The sequence below is a fragment of the Lutjanus erythropterus genome, chromosome 13 (assembly GCF_056507025.1).
Source record: "Lutjanus erythropterus isolate fLutEry1 chromosome 13, fLutEry1.hap2, whole genome shotgun sequence".
NCBI lineage: Eukaryota > Metazoa > Chordata > Actinopteri > Lutjaniformes > Lutjanidae > Lutjanus > Lutjanus erythropterus.
Window position 1 is genome coordinate 6783016 of NC_139329.1, and position 15696 is coordinate 6798711.

General features: G+C 38.7%; 1 protein-coding gene across 4 annotated transcripts in view; it reads right to left on the reverse strand.

Moving 5' to 3' along the window:
• Positions 1-5267: 5267 nt before the first annotated feature.
• wt1a (WT1 transcription factor a) overlaps positions 5268-15696 on the reverse strand; it is a 33846-nt gene continuing 23417 nt past the window's right edge. For 2 of the 4 annotated variants that reach the window (XM_084733838.1, XM_084733836.1), the window contains 5 exons: positions 11755-11854; positions 8108-8252; positions 6750-6839; positions 6296-6379; positions 5268-5935 (listed from right to left, as the gene is read on the reverse strand). In XM_084733838.1, coding sequence (XP_084589964.1) covers positions 5814-5935; positions 6296-6379; positions 6750-6839; positions 8108-8252; positions 11755-11854 — 541 coding nt within the window. In that variant the 3' untranslated portion in view covers positions 5268-5813. Of the gene's footprint in view, positions 5936-6286; positions 6380-6749; positions 6840-8107; positions 8253-11754; positions 11855-15696 lie in introns of all 4 variants that reach the window. The other 2 variants (XM_084733837.1, XM_084733835.1) reach the window with 1 other exon arrangement.

Sequence of the window (15696 nt, forward strand, 5' to 3'; positions counted from 1 at the left end):
AGCTTGGTTAATGTTGTCTCAGTACTGTGGCTTCTTAAAGACAATTCAGTGGCATAACATATTTAAGAAAGCAAAGTGTTGAATCATTTTATTATTAACAGGATTTATACTTAGTTGTTCTCGAGCAGCTACAAAACCAGGCTAAGCTACAGTTGTTGCATACAGTTTAAGATAACTATAGAAGTATTCTGATTGGCTGAGCACCAGAAAGGGTTGATGTAGTGTACTTGGCACACCAGGATTTACTCTTTTTTTTTTTCGTCATTACTCTGCATGGGGCCCTAATCCATGTCCTCTATATCTGCTCTAAGTAGAACATTTAGATACAGCGTCTAATGTGACTACTGAAAGTGGACAAAACTCCAGATACACTGACCAGCTATCAGCTTCAAAGGCCTTTGGCGGCATGAAGCTGGGACAGAGATGAAACACCAAAACACACACACACACACACACACACACACAGAGCAGAGAGAGATGAGAGATGTAGGCCTTGTCCGACAGCTGAGATATAGCACAAGAGCCCTGGGGAGTTTCAGGGGATTTCCACCGAGGGAATCGGACACATTGTCTGATTTACACTAACACTTTGGCTAAACTTGTGATAAAAGTTCACAAAAGAAACATTGCTGTATCTGTCTTTATCCATCTTGGTCTCCATCTGTCTCTGTCTCCACTCTCCGCTGCTTTCTCTCCCTCTCTGGCCATAAACACAGCGCTGGCTGCTGGTCGAGAACAGTTTTAACATTGTGAGTTATTGTTTTCATATATGTGAGAGTTGTTGACCGTCATCTTATTGATGATATTTCCTCCCCCCCGACAAAAAAAGTCTCAACAGGTCATCAGAAATAACAACACAGCAGATTTTAACCTAAAAAAAGAAGATATTGGTGACGAGGAGGGATGAGAAGAGAAAGAAGAAGAAGGTTTAGAGAGTGAAAATAGTAAAAGAGTTGAGAGACGCTGAAAGAAAACATTTTTATCTGCCTTTACTGCTCCTTCTTTCACTGAGAGGGGAGCCAAGGAATGCAACGAGGAATCTGGTGAGAGATAAAGAGAGGAAAGTGGATGGTACTGTACTGTACTGAGTGTGTGTGTGTGTGTGTGTGTGTGTGTGTGTGCTGATTGCGCAAGTGTTTGTGCCTATTAGTTTTTTTAAACTCTTTTGTCTTGTCCGCCACAAACCTGCTCTCTGTTTTAATTGAGTTTTTGAAAATGAAAAGTGTGCATTTAGTCACAGACTTCTTCAGTTCAGTGCAGTTCATGTGTGTTACGGGAGGGAACCTCAGTCAGACTTATTATTTGCACAAATTTCATTTCAAGACCTGAAATCAAGTCATGTCTTTTTACAAGCTGTTGTAACTTCAGGGCAGAGGCATATTTAAAAAGAAATCCTCATCATAATGGAATAATGCATAATGAGACCAAAAGTATTTACTTTTTGTGCAAGGAGGAGCTGATATTTCAATAGAGCATATTAACAATCAGACAGAGTAAACTATTACGTGATCCTGTTGTGGGCTTAATGACATTGATACAATCAGAAGTTGAATGTAGCTGAGTACATTTACTCAAGTACTGTACTTAAGTACAAATTCAAGGTGCTTCTTAAAGATACGTAAAACAAGAATGTGTGTTCTGAGTTTGTCGCACCACAAAAACACATTATTAACCACCCAGCCAAATTTGAACGATCAAATAACATCACAAAGTTTAGGAAATTAGGTCTTGAAATCATGAAAAAACTAACAATTTTCTCCAAAACTCCAGAGGCGTGTCCACTCTTCTGTCTGAGTGTCAAACACCACTACGACCTGAAAATGACCTAAAACATGGACGCTCTGTCTAGCAGTTTTATGGACATGTTTGAGCCAGAGGATGGTGACAGGATGGTTTTTTTTTTCTTCTGTGTCGGGCTGTTGGAACTGAAGTGAGCTGAAGTGAACTGCTGGGCTGATTTGAGCTGAGAGAGTCACTGAAGGTATGTTTGTAACTGACCGAGCGTCAGGGGGGCGGGAGGCGGTGTTCGCTCGATTTGCTCCAGCACATCACCGAGCCATGTTTCAGGTCCACCCAAAAAATCCTGAACACAGAAATTATGAACAGTTTAACTCCACAATTCAGTACTACATGATATAGTTCTAAGTGCTTTTTCATGTTTTCAGCAATACTACAAAGGCAAATACTGTACTTTGCATTCCATTACATTTGTCTGACAGCTTTAATTATTTAATTTAAATTTTCCATACCCTTCTAGATTGTTACCAATGCCTACTTCAAGAGCCAGCATTTGTGATGGTTTAGTGTCCATGACATACATACAGGTGTTGGAGCAACATATGCTGCCATCCAGACAATGTCGTTTTCAGGGATGTCCCTGCTTATTTCAGAAAGACAATGCAAAGAGACATTGTGCATGTGCGGCTTCGTAGTAAAAGATTTCGCATACTAGAGTGGTCTTCCTGCAGTCCACACGTCTCCCATTAAAAATATGTGGCACATTATGGAGCAAAAAATACGACAACAGAGACCCTGGACTGTTGAGCACCTGAAGTCTTATATCAAGAAAGAATACTAAAGATTTTTTGCTTCCAAAACATCAAAATAAGTACATGACACCAGCTTATGGCACAATGACCTGTAACTAACTTAAGTAAAGTTTTAAATGCAGGACTTCGTGGAGTATTTTCACACTTTAGTAAAAACCTGAATACTTTTTCCATCGCTGGATACTATGTTACTGACTAATAAAATAAAATGATGATTTTTGCAAAAACATAGAAACTTTTAAATGAATAAATAAAGACGACAGAGGCAAACTGGTACTGTATAAAAACAGTCACAATACATTTACACAGAGAGGAAGCATCATTTTCAATGATCTCACACGTTTGAGTACAAAATGTTTCACTGACATTTGCTGTTTTATGACTCAAATATTAATACACATAAAAGAAAGAAAACTGAAAGTATAAACAGTTCCTGGATCCATCCACAGAAAAGTCTAAAATATATCAGTTAAGTTACATATTTTCTCCCATGGAAAGAGTTCAGTTCCCATGGTGAAGAAGTATTATTTACATCTTGACCATAATGTCCCGGCCACAGAGCCAGTGTGACCCAGCAGACATATTTTAGAGCTCGCAGTGTCTAAAACACTGCCAAAGTCCAGCAATATTTACACACCACAGAGACAAGAGACGATTTAGCTCCAAGAGTGCTTGAAAAAAAAAAAAAAATCCAATCCTCACATCCTCACGTTACTCCACACCACAGAGCTTTTTAAATACAACCATAAAGGCATATTTGTGTTTGCGATGTATATTTTATGCTGACCAGACTAAACACCAAAAGCTTACATTGCAAACAGGGTGTTTGATGCAAATTGTTCACTTAATTTGATCTCTTTAAATCAAACCCAGCGTTGTCTTTTACGGTACAACTGTGAATTTCGAGAGACTGAATGACACCTCACTCCCTGTGAATCATTCCAGTGAAAACAATTTGAGTCCACAAAAAGATAATAAATAAGCCTTTCCAAAAGTAGTTCAACGTAAAGAGATATTTACAACAGCTGAAGGCGCTAAGCTGCAGGGGCTGACCATGACCTCTGACCTCACTGTACATGTGGTGCTGGATGATGGCAGATAAACAGACAACAACTGGGAATGAGTTCATTATGACATCATAGTTAAAATGGCAACACTTTTGTCTGAGACACTTCAGGACTGTCTTGATGGGGACTGTCCGTCTAACCGGGTTTGTATACATATTTATATTTACATCTGCCTGACAGCATTTGAAAAATGTTACTGGCAAATAGGGCTGCACAGTTAATTGAACTGTTGTCAAAATGTGCAATTTAAGAAAAAATGTGTGACAAAAACAGCATTTTATGAAGTAATGTGGTGCTGCAGAGATGACCTGGCCTACAAATTTTGTTCTCCAGATGTTTGTTTGGCACAGACCCAGTGAAAATGAAAACTGTAATGCAAAAATTATCATGAATTTGTGAATCATATTGCCATATCTGTCCAAATAATCGCTATATATGTATGTTTCTTTTACCATATTGTGCAGCCCTACTGGTAAACAGATACTTTCAGCTAAAGATTGCAGTTACAAACTGACATTATGAAAAGATAACTCAAAACTACAGGAAATATTTCTTTAAAGGATAAGTCTGGTGATATTCTGTTTTTAAATTATAGTTAAAAAAAAGACCAAAACCAACAATGGACAGATTGTGCTGTGCCAAATCTGTAGCTGAAAATAGTCCCAAACAAATGTAACATTTACTCCAGTGCCCTGCTGTTTTAGAAAATGATTTAGCCTTTTTAAAAAGTAAAAACAGCTGTGTTAGATGTGTTTGAAAGAAAAAGCGCATTGGGCTGCATTGGTGAGTGTCTGTTGTCTCGGATACTGATGAGATGAAGAGTCTGAAGACTTACCAGACACCAAAACACCGCACAACAGCATTTAATATTATGTGGCAAAATTTTAGCCCATTTTACCACAACTGCAGAAATACAAAGCACAGCAACACAAAGTTGCATTGTGAGCAAAAGTTGAGTGGTTTTACCTTTTTGCTGGATGCTGACAGCTGCACTGTATCAACTGAGAGGTCAAACTCAGTTGAATGAACTGAATGTATCACAAATTCATGGTTTTGGTCTTTTCATGATTCATGGATTTGTTGGCAGTATCAAAAAAAAAAACACAAAATATGTCCAGCATTATCTTTTAAATTCCACACCCTGAAAGTCACTTTACTGTGAAAACCACAGAGACCATAGGCTGATTTACTTCTGTGTGGACAGCAGGGCTGATCCTAACAGGTATTTTTTAAACAACTATTCAATTGATCAATTAACGATTAATTTATTGATTAATCTAATTCCTATTTTACAGTCAATCGGCCTTAAATAAATACCAAAAACTTGTCTCATTAATATTTCAATATTAATAATTTAAAGTATAATCCTGAAAAATAGACACATAAAGTACATTAGGATAATGATACTGGTGGTCTATTTTAAAGTTAGTCTAATTTCTCAGTTGTTTAATAGACTCCATGTCAGATGCCTGATAAGAAAAACACTGGACCTCAAATTCAAAAGTAGCAGTGAAGCATATTAATTTCATCACTAATCACTGTCGCAACCCTTTCCCTGAGCTGGACAATCAGTATTTTTGAAATGAATTACAGACTGTGTGTCACGTTAGTTTTAGCCATTTCTCTGAAGAGATGTTTAAATCTATGACTCCTATTAACAGAAACATGTTACACATGTTGATAATCCTCATATTTTGTGTTTGGGTGCTGTCAGAAAGTAAACAGGACGATGCTGCTGTCTGGCTGCTGCTGCTGCAGGAGGTCAGATCGCTCTGTGCTTCACTTCCAGCACTCGTGCGGAGCAGTTTGTCCTGCTGTGATAAGTCATGTGCAGTTTTGCAGAGCGTAAAGAGAACCATACCATCGTGTCTCTGTCTAAATTACTCCCACACTTAAGATGATCGTAGCGAGGCTCGCTCTCTGCAGCTTGTTCTCCGGGTGAATACGTTACGCAAATCAACGTATTTATGTAATCAATGACGCTGATGAATCGGCCCACCCTTACTGGACGGTGGCTAGTTTGTAAAATCAAAATGATTTTTATGAGTCCCACTTAATACTCCACTGGCCCCTACAGAGGCTGGTTTCATGGCTACAAAAAGGGGTCACCAGGTTTGGATTAACCGCAGACAGAAAATATAAGCAGATGTAAGCCAGGTGTTTACATTTAAAACTGTGATGTGGGCCAACAAAAGACTCAGATGGCCAGCTGGAGCTTGGTGAGGTTCCTCTGGTGCATGTTGTGGTGTCGCACCAGCTCATCGCTGCGGGCAAACTTCTTCTGACAGTTCGGCCACCGGCAGTTAAACGGCTTCTCACCTGACGGAGTGAGTCGGGAGGCAAGATGCAGAAGATGGAGTGAAGAAGAAGAAGTGGAGAGGGTGGTGATGACGGGAGAGGAAGAAAGTAGGAGAGGAGGGATTTAGAGAGGACGCAAAAAGAGAAAAGAAAGAGGAACATGAGAGAAATATTAGAATATTAAGCTGATCATAACCTGAATGGGAAAATTAATGGACGTATACTGTATCTGGTATCTGTAACTGCACAAGTCAAGTAGAATAATTTCATGTTGACACTTTACTTTCAATCTCTATGTATATCTCAAGTGTATATACAGTATGTAAAGATCAAATGGATGAGGAAGAAATGGAAAAATAAAAGTTTACGCACTTGTTTTACCTGTATGAGTCCGGGTGTGTGTCTTAAGGTGGTCAGACCGAGAGAACTTTCTCTGACACGTCTCGCATTGGAAGGGTTTAACTCCTAAACACATGTACAATATGCATGCACACACACACATACAGAAAAGACATGTTCAACATCACACACACACACCCACACACACACACACACACACAGAGGGAGACAGAAAAATACAGTAGAGCAGAGGCTTGCAGGGAAGCCATTCCAAAGTTTGGCCAGCCTTTAGCAACTTCATCTGAGTGGAGTTCAGTGTGGAGCGACACTGTTACACAAACTGCAAACTGTGCACTTCAAAAGACGCCATTGTCCACAAAATGGCTGTCATGCAAACAGCAGGAGGAGAGCAGGTACAGAGAGCAAATACACAGGAATGAAAAGCAAAACCATTGAAAAAAAAACAAACAGACAGAAAGAGTAAAACTGATCAAACCTGTGTGCCTCCTCTGGTGTCTTTTCAGCTGGTCGGAACGGGAAAACCTGCGGCCACAGTCCGTGAACTCACACTGGTAGGGTTTCTCCCCTGGACAAAGACGAGAGAGAGAAAGAGGACACAGAAAATAAAAATAAAACTCAATAAAACTGCTGTTCTCCTTGTGACTGTTAATAGACAATATAGCTGAAACAATTAGGCGATTAATGGATTAGCCAATTGACAGAACAGCAATTTTAGACCAATTACAGTACATAACAGTAGCTTCTTTCTTATGCATAGTTTTTGTACACAGCTGATTTGATATTGTTTCCAACTGGAGCTCAGTCACGTACCGTTCGCTTCTGCGACTTGATTGGACACTGGATTGGTTCAGACAAAGTTGGGGGAATTAAGTGTCGACTTGCTGAGAATGAACAATGTTAACGTGACTTTATCGGCTTTTTTAAATAATAATTTTTGATACTTCTTAAGAAACTTTTTATTTGTGCTTAGGGGAAGGTGTCAAGCATTTTCATGCCAAAAGCCCAAGCGATGTCATGAATGGGAGCAAGTATTTTTTGATTTTTGTCAGGTCAGGTCTTATGTCGTGACTTGAATCTGACTTGATTCCAACTCATGTGACTTGAATCAACACCTCTGGGTAACAATAAATTAAGCAGCTAGCTGAATGACTGATAAACCAAAATCAGCAAAGCTACAGGAGTTAGTCAGCTAGGTAGATAGCAGCTTTTCAAATGTGAATATTTGCTGGTTTTCTGTGTGTTACAGGACTGTAAACTGAATATTCTTGGGTTGCACCCCTAAAAATAATAAATTCAAACCAAAAATGTAAGATCATTTTACTTTTGAACAAAATGAAAGATTTTTTATTGACAAGTTCAGTATTTATCTTGTAAATCTCCACATTAGCATGGCCTAAAATGATGACAACATTTCACTTATAACATTAAATAGAAAAATACAAATATAAACCCTGATAAGCTATTAGATGAAGATTGAAAAGGCTGCACATATGTGAGTAAGTTTTTCTTTTTTGAGACATGGAGAAAAAAATCCCTCTGAGGGGTCACGGTGGTTTCTTCTACTCTGCCACTGCATCAGATGTGACTGCAAATCCAAATGATCTCTTTATTAAAACAGGAAGTATTTTCTGGCAAAAGCAGATACAGAAAACGGGGCCAATACAAACATCGCTTGCTTTTAAAAAGTTGGTTTTCCTGAAGCCAAACAGAAAACCTCTGAGTGAAGGAGGAACACGATGGTGACAGAAACATGGCATCAACAACACTACTGTCAGTAGTTACATAACAATAAAAACGTTTGAGTGCATTTTTTCCCGTTTCTGCTGGTTTCACCTGTGTGTTTGCGACTGTGCATCTGCAGATGAGACAGCTTGAAGTAGCGCTTGTTGCATCCTGGGTAGGCACACATGAACGGGCGCTTCTCGCTGCTCTCTGACCGCACTATGGCTGGAGCGATGCTGGGCACCCGCCGCACATCCTACACACACACACACACACACACACACACACACACACACACACAGAAACCAAACACTTTAATTTAAACCTAAACCACTCAAGGTAAAATGAACAAAAAAACATCCCTGGACATCAATAACCGAACCCGTAAAATGCAATTTAGAAAACAGGCAATTAAATCTGTCCTGTGTGTAAATAAGTGCATGTGATGTGTCTGGCTCACGGGGATCATTATAATAAAACGGTCATATATTCATTAGATGGAAATTAGCAGTAAAATGACCCCAGACTGACTGCAGCCCAGGGGGAGCTGTTAGTCACGCCTCTTAGACAGACAGACCCCCTTCCTGAGCGCCCCATTACAGCCCTGCTGCTCACTGCCGACTCTGCTGGAGAAGAATAACAGGAAATAACACATGGCTGCAGAAAAAAAAACTACATTTTGTATATTAGTTGATGTGCATAGTTTGTCTATTTAATTTTCTTCTTTTCCCTTGACATTTCAGCACTTTCTTCAACTGTTTCCACTTTGCACCAGTTTACCTAAATATTCCTGCAATTCCTCTGTCTTTCTTCCCCCCCCTTTCTCCCTCCACACCTCCTCTTTCTCCGCTTCTCCGCCCTCCCGCAGTCATCTGCTCTTCATTTCCTCAATGTCTAGCATAATGGCCACAGAGGCTCAGAGGTCCGCCCCGTTGTAATTAGCGCTGTTAGCAGCTATTTATAAGTATATTAGCCTGCAGACCTTACATATTGGGAGAAGAACCACTTACAGTGCCTCAGGGCTTTTGGCAACATGTTGTTCATTCATGCAAAATGAACCCCAGTGAGGTTAATCCAACTCATGACCCTGCTAATTATCAAAGACATTCGAAGGACCCTGTGGAGTTTTTGACCTGTTGTAGCTCTACAGCGAAGTTTGTTTTTATGAATGGGTCGCTGTTTTGTTTGTGTTGAGCATGTGCATGAGGACACACATTGCATGCGCAGTCGGGTGACGTGATGCACATTCCTGCTAATAGAGTGCTGCAGGAATGAGTCCTATTACCCGGAAATGAGTTAGCATTTTTGCACTTCTGGTTCCGCTGATCTTGAAGTCAGTGGGTTTTGAAACAAGGATGAAATGATGTCTGTGGTTAACACAAGCTTAAGAAATGTTCAAGTTTTGTTCTTCAGCATAAAATACATCAATAAATACCCCACTCATTAATTTAGAAGCTTTTACATGTCTTAAAAAAGGTGGTTACTAACAAGTGGCTAAATGAAACTACAGAGGTGGGAAAGGACATTTAATATTAAAACTAGTCTCTCAGTGGTGGTCAGGTTGAAGTCATGCAACTGTGGTGTGGTTTGTTTATAGCCTAATGTTAGCTTTCTACTTCTGGCGACTGCAATTATGCTTAAAAAATCATAAAAGTGGTGTTCATTCGTGAAGATTATCTTGCAAAATGTGTAAGGATCATTAACTTTTATTTGCCACAGAGCCAAAATCCGATGGAAAAATCCCATTGGCTTTTTATGGAGGGAACCACAGTGATGGTCTGGCTTTGCCTACAAAAAAACATCATCTTTGCATCACTCTGGTGTCACGTTATTCCACAGGAAGGTTACATAAAAAAATGAAATGACATGAAATATTATTGGTGGAAATGTCAGAAATTCAAAAAAAACCCAAAACAACTTTGACAACAGGTCACTTTGCATGAAATCATGAAATAAATGAAATGCAAATGAAGTCAAATAAAACTTATCATAAAAAGAAAATAAAGTGTTGAGTTTTAATATATTTTTTAAAAATAATTTCAGTTGTTTCCTTTAACTGTTAAAGGACTTGTTCAGTCAACTTGACTGAGTCATCTCATTGCTTTCATCAAGTTATGCCAACTTAAAGTGTCAAGTTTATTATACTTAAATAACAGCATACAGGTTGTTGACTCAACTTCCTGTCAAATCATTTGACTAGGACTAGAAAAGATTAGTCAAGTTTTTACAAATGTGTTTTGGTTAATTAACAGAAAATAACAATTGGTTCGACTAGAAATATTTATTTTTCCACTTACAATACTTTGTTGACAGATTTCTAAAACTTGCTAGAACTGGCAAAGGATACCTACAAAGATACTATAAGTCAACATGAGAACAATCTGAGTCCAGCCTGAAATTTAACACATAGAAAAATAACTGAAAGGACATATTTCAAATCAGAAAGTTTATTACAATCTCAAGAAGTGTTTCTCAACTCACCCACACTCAGCAAGAATTCAGTGTTGCTTTAAAATCTAACATCAGTGTATAGTAACTATAATTACATTAATTAATTACTTATTTATTTGTTTTGGGGCTCCATACTAAAGTAACTGACAGCTAATCCAGCATACCTTTAGTAGGTAAGACGTCCAGGTAGTAGTTTAATTAATCTAATTAGAGATCAACAAAACTGACTGACTGACCTCCTAACAGCAGAGAAACATAATTAGCTGTGATTCAGTCATTTCTTATGTGATTCTTGATCACAGACTTTAGTTTTCAACAAGCCCTGTAATCAGTTTTGCTGGTCATGAACTAATATTAATGAAGAATGAAATTCCATGGCTGTCAACTGTATTTCCTTTGGCAGGGACTCAGAATTAGTGTAATCCCTGTTATAAAAATTGTGGCGCAAAGCATCACTGTGCTACTCAATCTGTTATCCCACATTTTAGCAGCTCTTAAATTATACTTTAAAAGGCAGAAGAGTGAGAGTTTGTTTATTCTTCTGCACGGAGCCAGACCTCTTATGTGTGTTTTGAGCAATCTGTTTCTATGAACGGGAGAAAAGAAAAAAAAAAAATGAGCAAAGGGAAAAAAGAAGCATGGTGAATGATGAAACAGGCCCCAAAATGAAAGAAAGATCTCAAAAAGTCCTGCTGTGGACTAAGAGCAGGTCTGGAGAATCTCTGCTCCCTGTCCTTTAGAGCCGCTGACAGACAATAATTAAAATCTAATGATTTATTAACATACTGATCCTCGTATGGAAACTGTATCTTTAACCAGTGCAACTCTGTGTGTGTGTGTGTGTGTGTGTGTGTGTGTGTGTGTGTGTGTGTGTGTTTCTCCACTGCTAATGGATTTGTGGAAAAAGATTCCTCTTGGCCTTTTGAGCTGCCTTTTAAAAATGTGTGTATGCAACGTGTTTGTGTGTGCGTGTGTGTGTGTGTGTATGCATTTGTGTGTGTCTGCTCTGCTACATATAAGCATTTCCTCTTCACATAGCCTGGTCATTGCATCAGGCTCTCCACTACTCAAAAAAACTTTTTTTTCTGTCATTGAAGTGCTTTTCCTCCAGTGTTTGTTATTCTGACCTTAGGCTTTCAGACTATCATACGTGTGTGTGTACATCCTGATCTTGACTTTAAGCATGCATAGCAAAGAACACAAGTATGCGTGTGTGACCTAACAATGACCTTTTTACGATGAAAGAAAAAAATTTAACGTGTCATGTAGAGACTCTGTAGCAGCATTAGCAGTGCTGTGAGTCCTACCTGAATGCCCCTGAAGACTCCATGTGTGTGTATGCGGTACTGCGTGCTGCAGCTGTACACCATGGGCGTGCTGGGGTCACTGTCGTATCCTGCTGCATGGCTGCCAACACACAAAGAGAGAGATGAGTGATAACGGTGACCGATTTATTCAGACTTTTAAAGGGATAGTTCGGATCATTTTAAGTGGGGTTGTATGAGGGGCACGGCACGACCCCGGTTCAGAGAAGCAGAGAGGAGCACCAGCATGAAGCTAAGTGATGAACTGCAGTGGACAGAGTCAAGTCCAATCAGTGTCAGTTAAAGTGTACACTAGAATATTTTCAGCACTTTACTTTCAGACAACTTTTTTTCTACTGGGAAACTGCTGTTGTACAAGCTAATAATGTGTTTATCCAAACCAACCAAACTCCACAGACTAAATCAGTGATTTTACCTCGCAGAACATGTGAGGTGCTGCTCTGTCACTGCCTCAGTCTCTTAGTTTGTCTGTGTTATTGTGTGAATCCACACTAACCTTTTAAAACACTGACACCGTGCAGATCAAGGCAGCGGTAGACCAGAAACTCTGTGTGCTGTGAGGTAAAATTACTGACTAAATTCTGCCTCTGGAGTTTGGTTGGTTTTGGAGAGAGTGATAATAGGCCTATATGACGGCGGTTTCCTATAAAAAAAACCCTCTAAATTATTCCATTCTAAAACTATTCTAAATACAGCGTACACTGAAACTGATACTGGGTTTTTTATTGGACTTTTTGGCTAAAACGTCTTTTGTTGATGACCCTGTCCACAGCAGTACCTTGGTTAGTGTCCGTTCAAGTTCCCCTTTCTTCTTCTTCAAACTGGGAGATACACCAGGCATCAGCAACATTTACCATCAAAAGAGACATTTTTGCCCTCCTATCCTGTATTAAATTCTCTTTTTTCCTCTGAGACTTTTTTTTCTCGGAGGTGGCATCCATAGCTAGCCTCGACAAACTCAAGAGTCTGGGCAAAATTTGGGGGGAAAGATGCTGAACTGTAGCTACACGCTATGATGTGCATTTTAGCTGACAAAGTATTGAAACTTTTTTTTTATATGGTGCGTTGGCTATACATTTTTACAGTTGGAGAATCTAAGAATCTTTTCAGGCCTACAACAATGATAAATGGAAAATAAAAAAAATTAAAAAATGGACACTGTCGAAGCCATGTTGGCTTCAAAGAATAGTCAACCACTCAATCAAACATTTACAGCTCCAAAATATCAAAATTGGAAAATTGTCTGTGCCACTAAGTCATTTTCCGACCAGTAATACTCACAGGCATTAAGAAGGTTTCCACTGCCACATACAGGATGAATGTAAAGCAGACAGACATCAGATAACAAGATGCAAGAACATGATTCAGTGCTATGAATCCATACAGTGTAACAAACCCTGGCAGATATATAGAGCATGAACTGATGTTTGACTGCAGGTAGGGTCATTATTCAAACATGTTCACCTTGTCAAATACAGCCCGTAATGCAAAACACAGACCGATCATTTGTAGACTCGGAGCTGACTGTAGAGATATAAGTCGTGTTGATGTATGTGTTTTGTCAGAGTGCCATATATCCAGCTGAAGCCCGTGGTTGTGTGTGTGTGTGGGTGCCTCTGTTTATGCACGCGTATGTGTGTTTTGTATAAAAATATTTCGCCCAAGAAGTTAAACTCTGACCTTTTGGCACAATAAGCCCGGATACAAAATCAGCAAGTGCATGTAGAGGAGGCGATCACATTTAATCTGATATTGGAGATATGTGTATGTTGACTTCATGAAACCATGTGGCTGAACTGTGATGGTACATATCTTCTGTGGTGCTATGCAGCATTTGCTCATGTTGAACTTTTAGCCTAAATAGCAATGTGGATTTTGGTGTATTATGTCAGTTTGTGAGTGAAATATCTCAACAACTACTGGATGAATTGCTGATAACTTTAGTACATGCATTCCTGTTGCCCTCAAAATGAACTGCAAGCACTTAAGTTTTCATCTAATGCTGCCATTTGGTCAAAATTGGCCCAATATTTTTTTATTTATGACAAAATACAGACTAAACTAGTGACATTCCTTTGTGCTTCAAATGGACTTTGCATAAGAGCAAATGATAAGGTAAGAGAAACTTTATTGTGATGTGATTTTGTCTTTTATGTGCTACAGAACAGGAACTACAGTCAGGCCTGTTTAACTCTAAATGAATTTATTATGTTACTTTTAATCTTTTCCTGTGTTATTACAAATAAATGAAATGATCTCACACTGGGGAAATTCACGTTACAGAAGTTTAAAAACGGAGGAAGAAAACGGAGTGAGTGATAAATAGAATACAGATGAAAATAAATATAGAATAAAAATATAAAATAATTAGAAATATTAAAATTTCAAACAAACTACACTCACATATATATAAATATATGCACAGTATATCTATATATGGATCATTGTGATTGTGCAGGAGAATTATCAAAAAAAAAAAAAAAAAAAAAAAATTTCCCCAGGTTTTTCATATCCATCTAGACTGTTTTGGTGTGAGTTGCAGGGTCAGTGGAAATATCAGCCGAAGAGATGTCTGCCTTCTCTTCAAAATAATGGAACTAGATGGCACTCAAAGCATGGATCATCTTGAAAAGATACACTGGTTACAAGCTATTCTTTCTTTGAGCGTTAAACAACGAGTGACATTTAGACCCATTATATTGGAGAGCAGGCGGACATCTCTATAGCAGATATCTCCAAAACTCACATCAAAAAAATCCAGATGGATAAGTAGCGCTACAGACCAGGGGATAAATGTGCAATTTTGGGAAGGTATGTAATTTTAGGGTGAACTGTCCCCTTAAATAGAACAACTACTACACCTCTGTAATAACAAACACAGAAATATCAAGTATTTAACCATTTTGATGTATGTAGTGGTCAAATTTTCTAGCATGTAGAACATCCTATATGTCACTGCTTTGCATTTTCTCTGTTTTATCTAGGGGCCTTTTATCATGTCTGATGCTAATGATTTTTTTTAAATATCATTTAAACTATATTTAACTATATTTATATATTTAAATGTTTTTCAGAGTTTCCCAGAGCCCAAGGTCATGTCCAGGCAGTCCAAAACCCAAAGATATTCAAATAAGGATTATGTAAAACAGAGAAAAGCAGTAAAAACTCATCTTTGAGAAGATGACAGCAGGGGATATTTGACATTTAGGCTTGAAAATGATTCTTGTATGAATCAAAACCAAACATATTATACTTTCCTGTTGATCTGATAATAGATCAAATAAACTAATAACTTCATCACCAGATACTACAGGCACATTTTCAAAATAATATATGACACACATAGCTTGAAGTATTTCACTCTGACTTGAAGAGCAGAACAAAACCTGCTCTGTGTGACGCAGCCTCCAGCTTTGCCTCTCGTATCTTCTTATGATAACACGCAGAGACACAGAAAGCTCCTGTCTATGAAATGTGTTATATTTCAGTCTGTCTAACCAAACGAGGAGGATGGGAGTTTGCATCCTGTGCTGCTGCAGTGGGAATGTGCCGTATACGGCCGAGCGGTCATAAGGTGCTCTTTGTCTGCCGCGCTGTTCCCAAGGACAGGAGGCCTCGAGGCTACGTCAGCGGGAGACACACTGTTAATCATGCTTTACACACTCCTTTTATGTTCAATCATTCATTCATTCATTCATATTTTTTGATATTTTAGTTTGTAATAGCAGGTCATGTAAAAACCCACAACCTTGAAACACCTTTAACTCCAACTCCCTCACTATAATAAACTACAATTATTGTCTCGTAGTTGTACGCCTCCACCATCCAGTCAAGCGTCAGTTCTCATCCATGCCTCTGCAGACTCATCTCATACATGCAGTGAAGACTCTGCAGGACTTTAAAATGCAAAATGGAAATTATCAC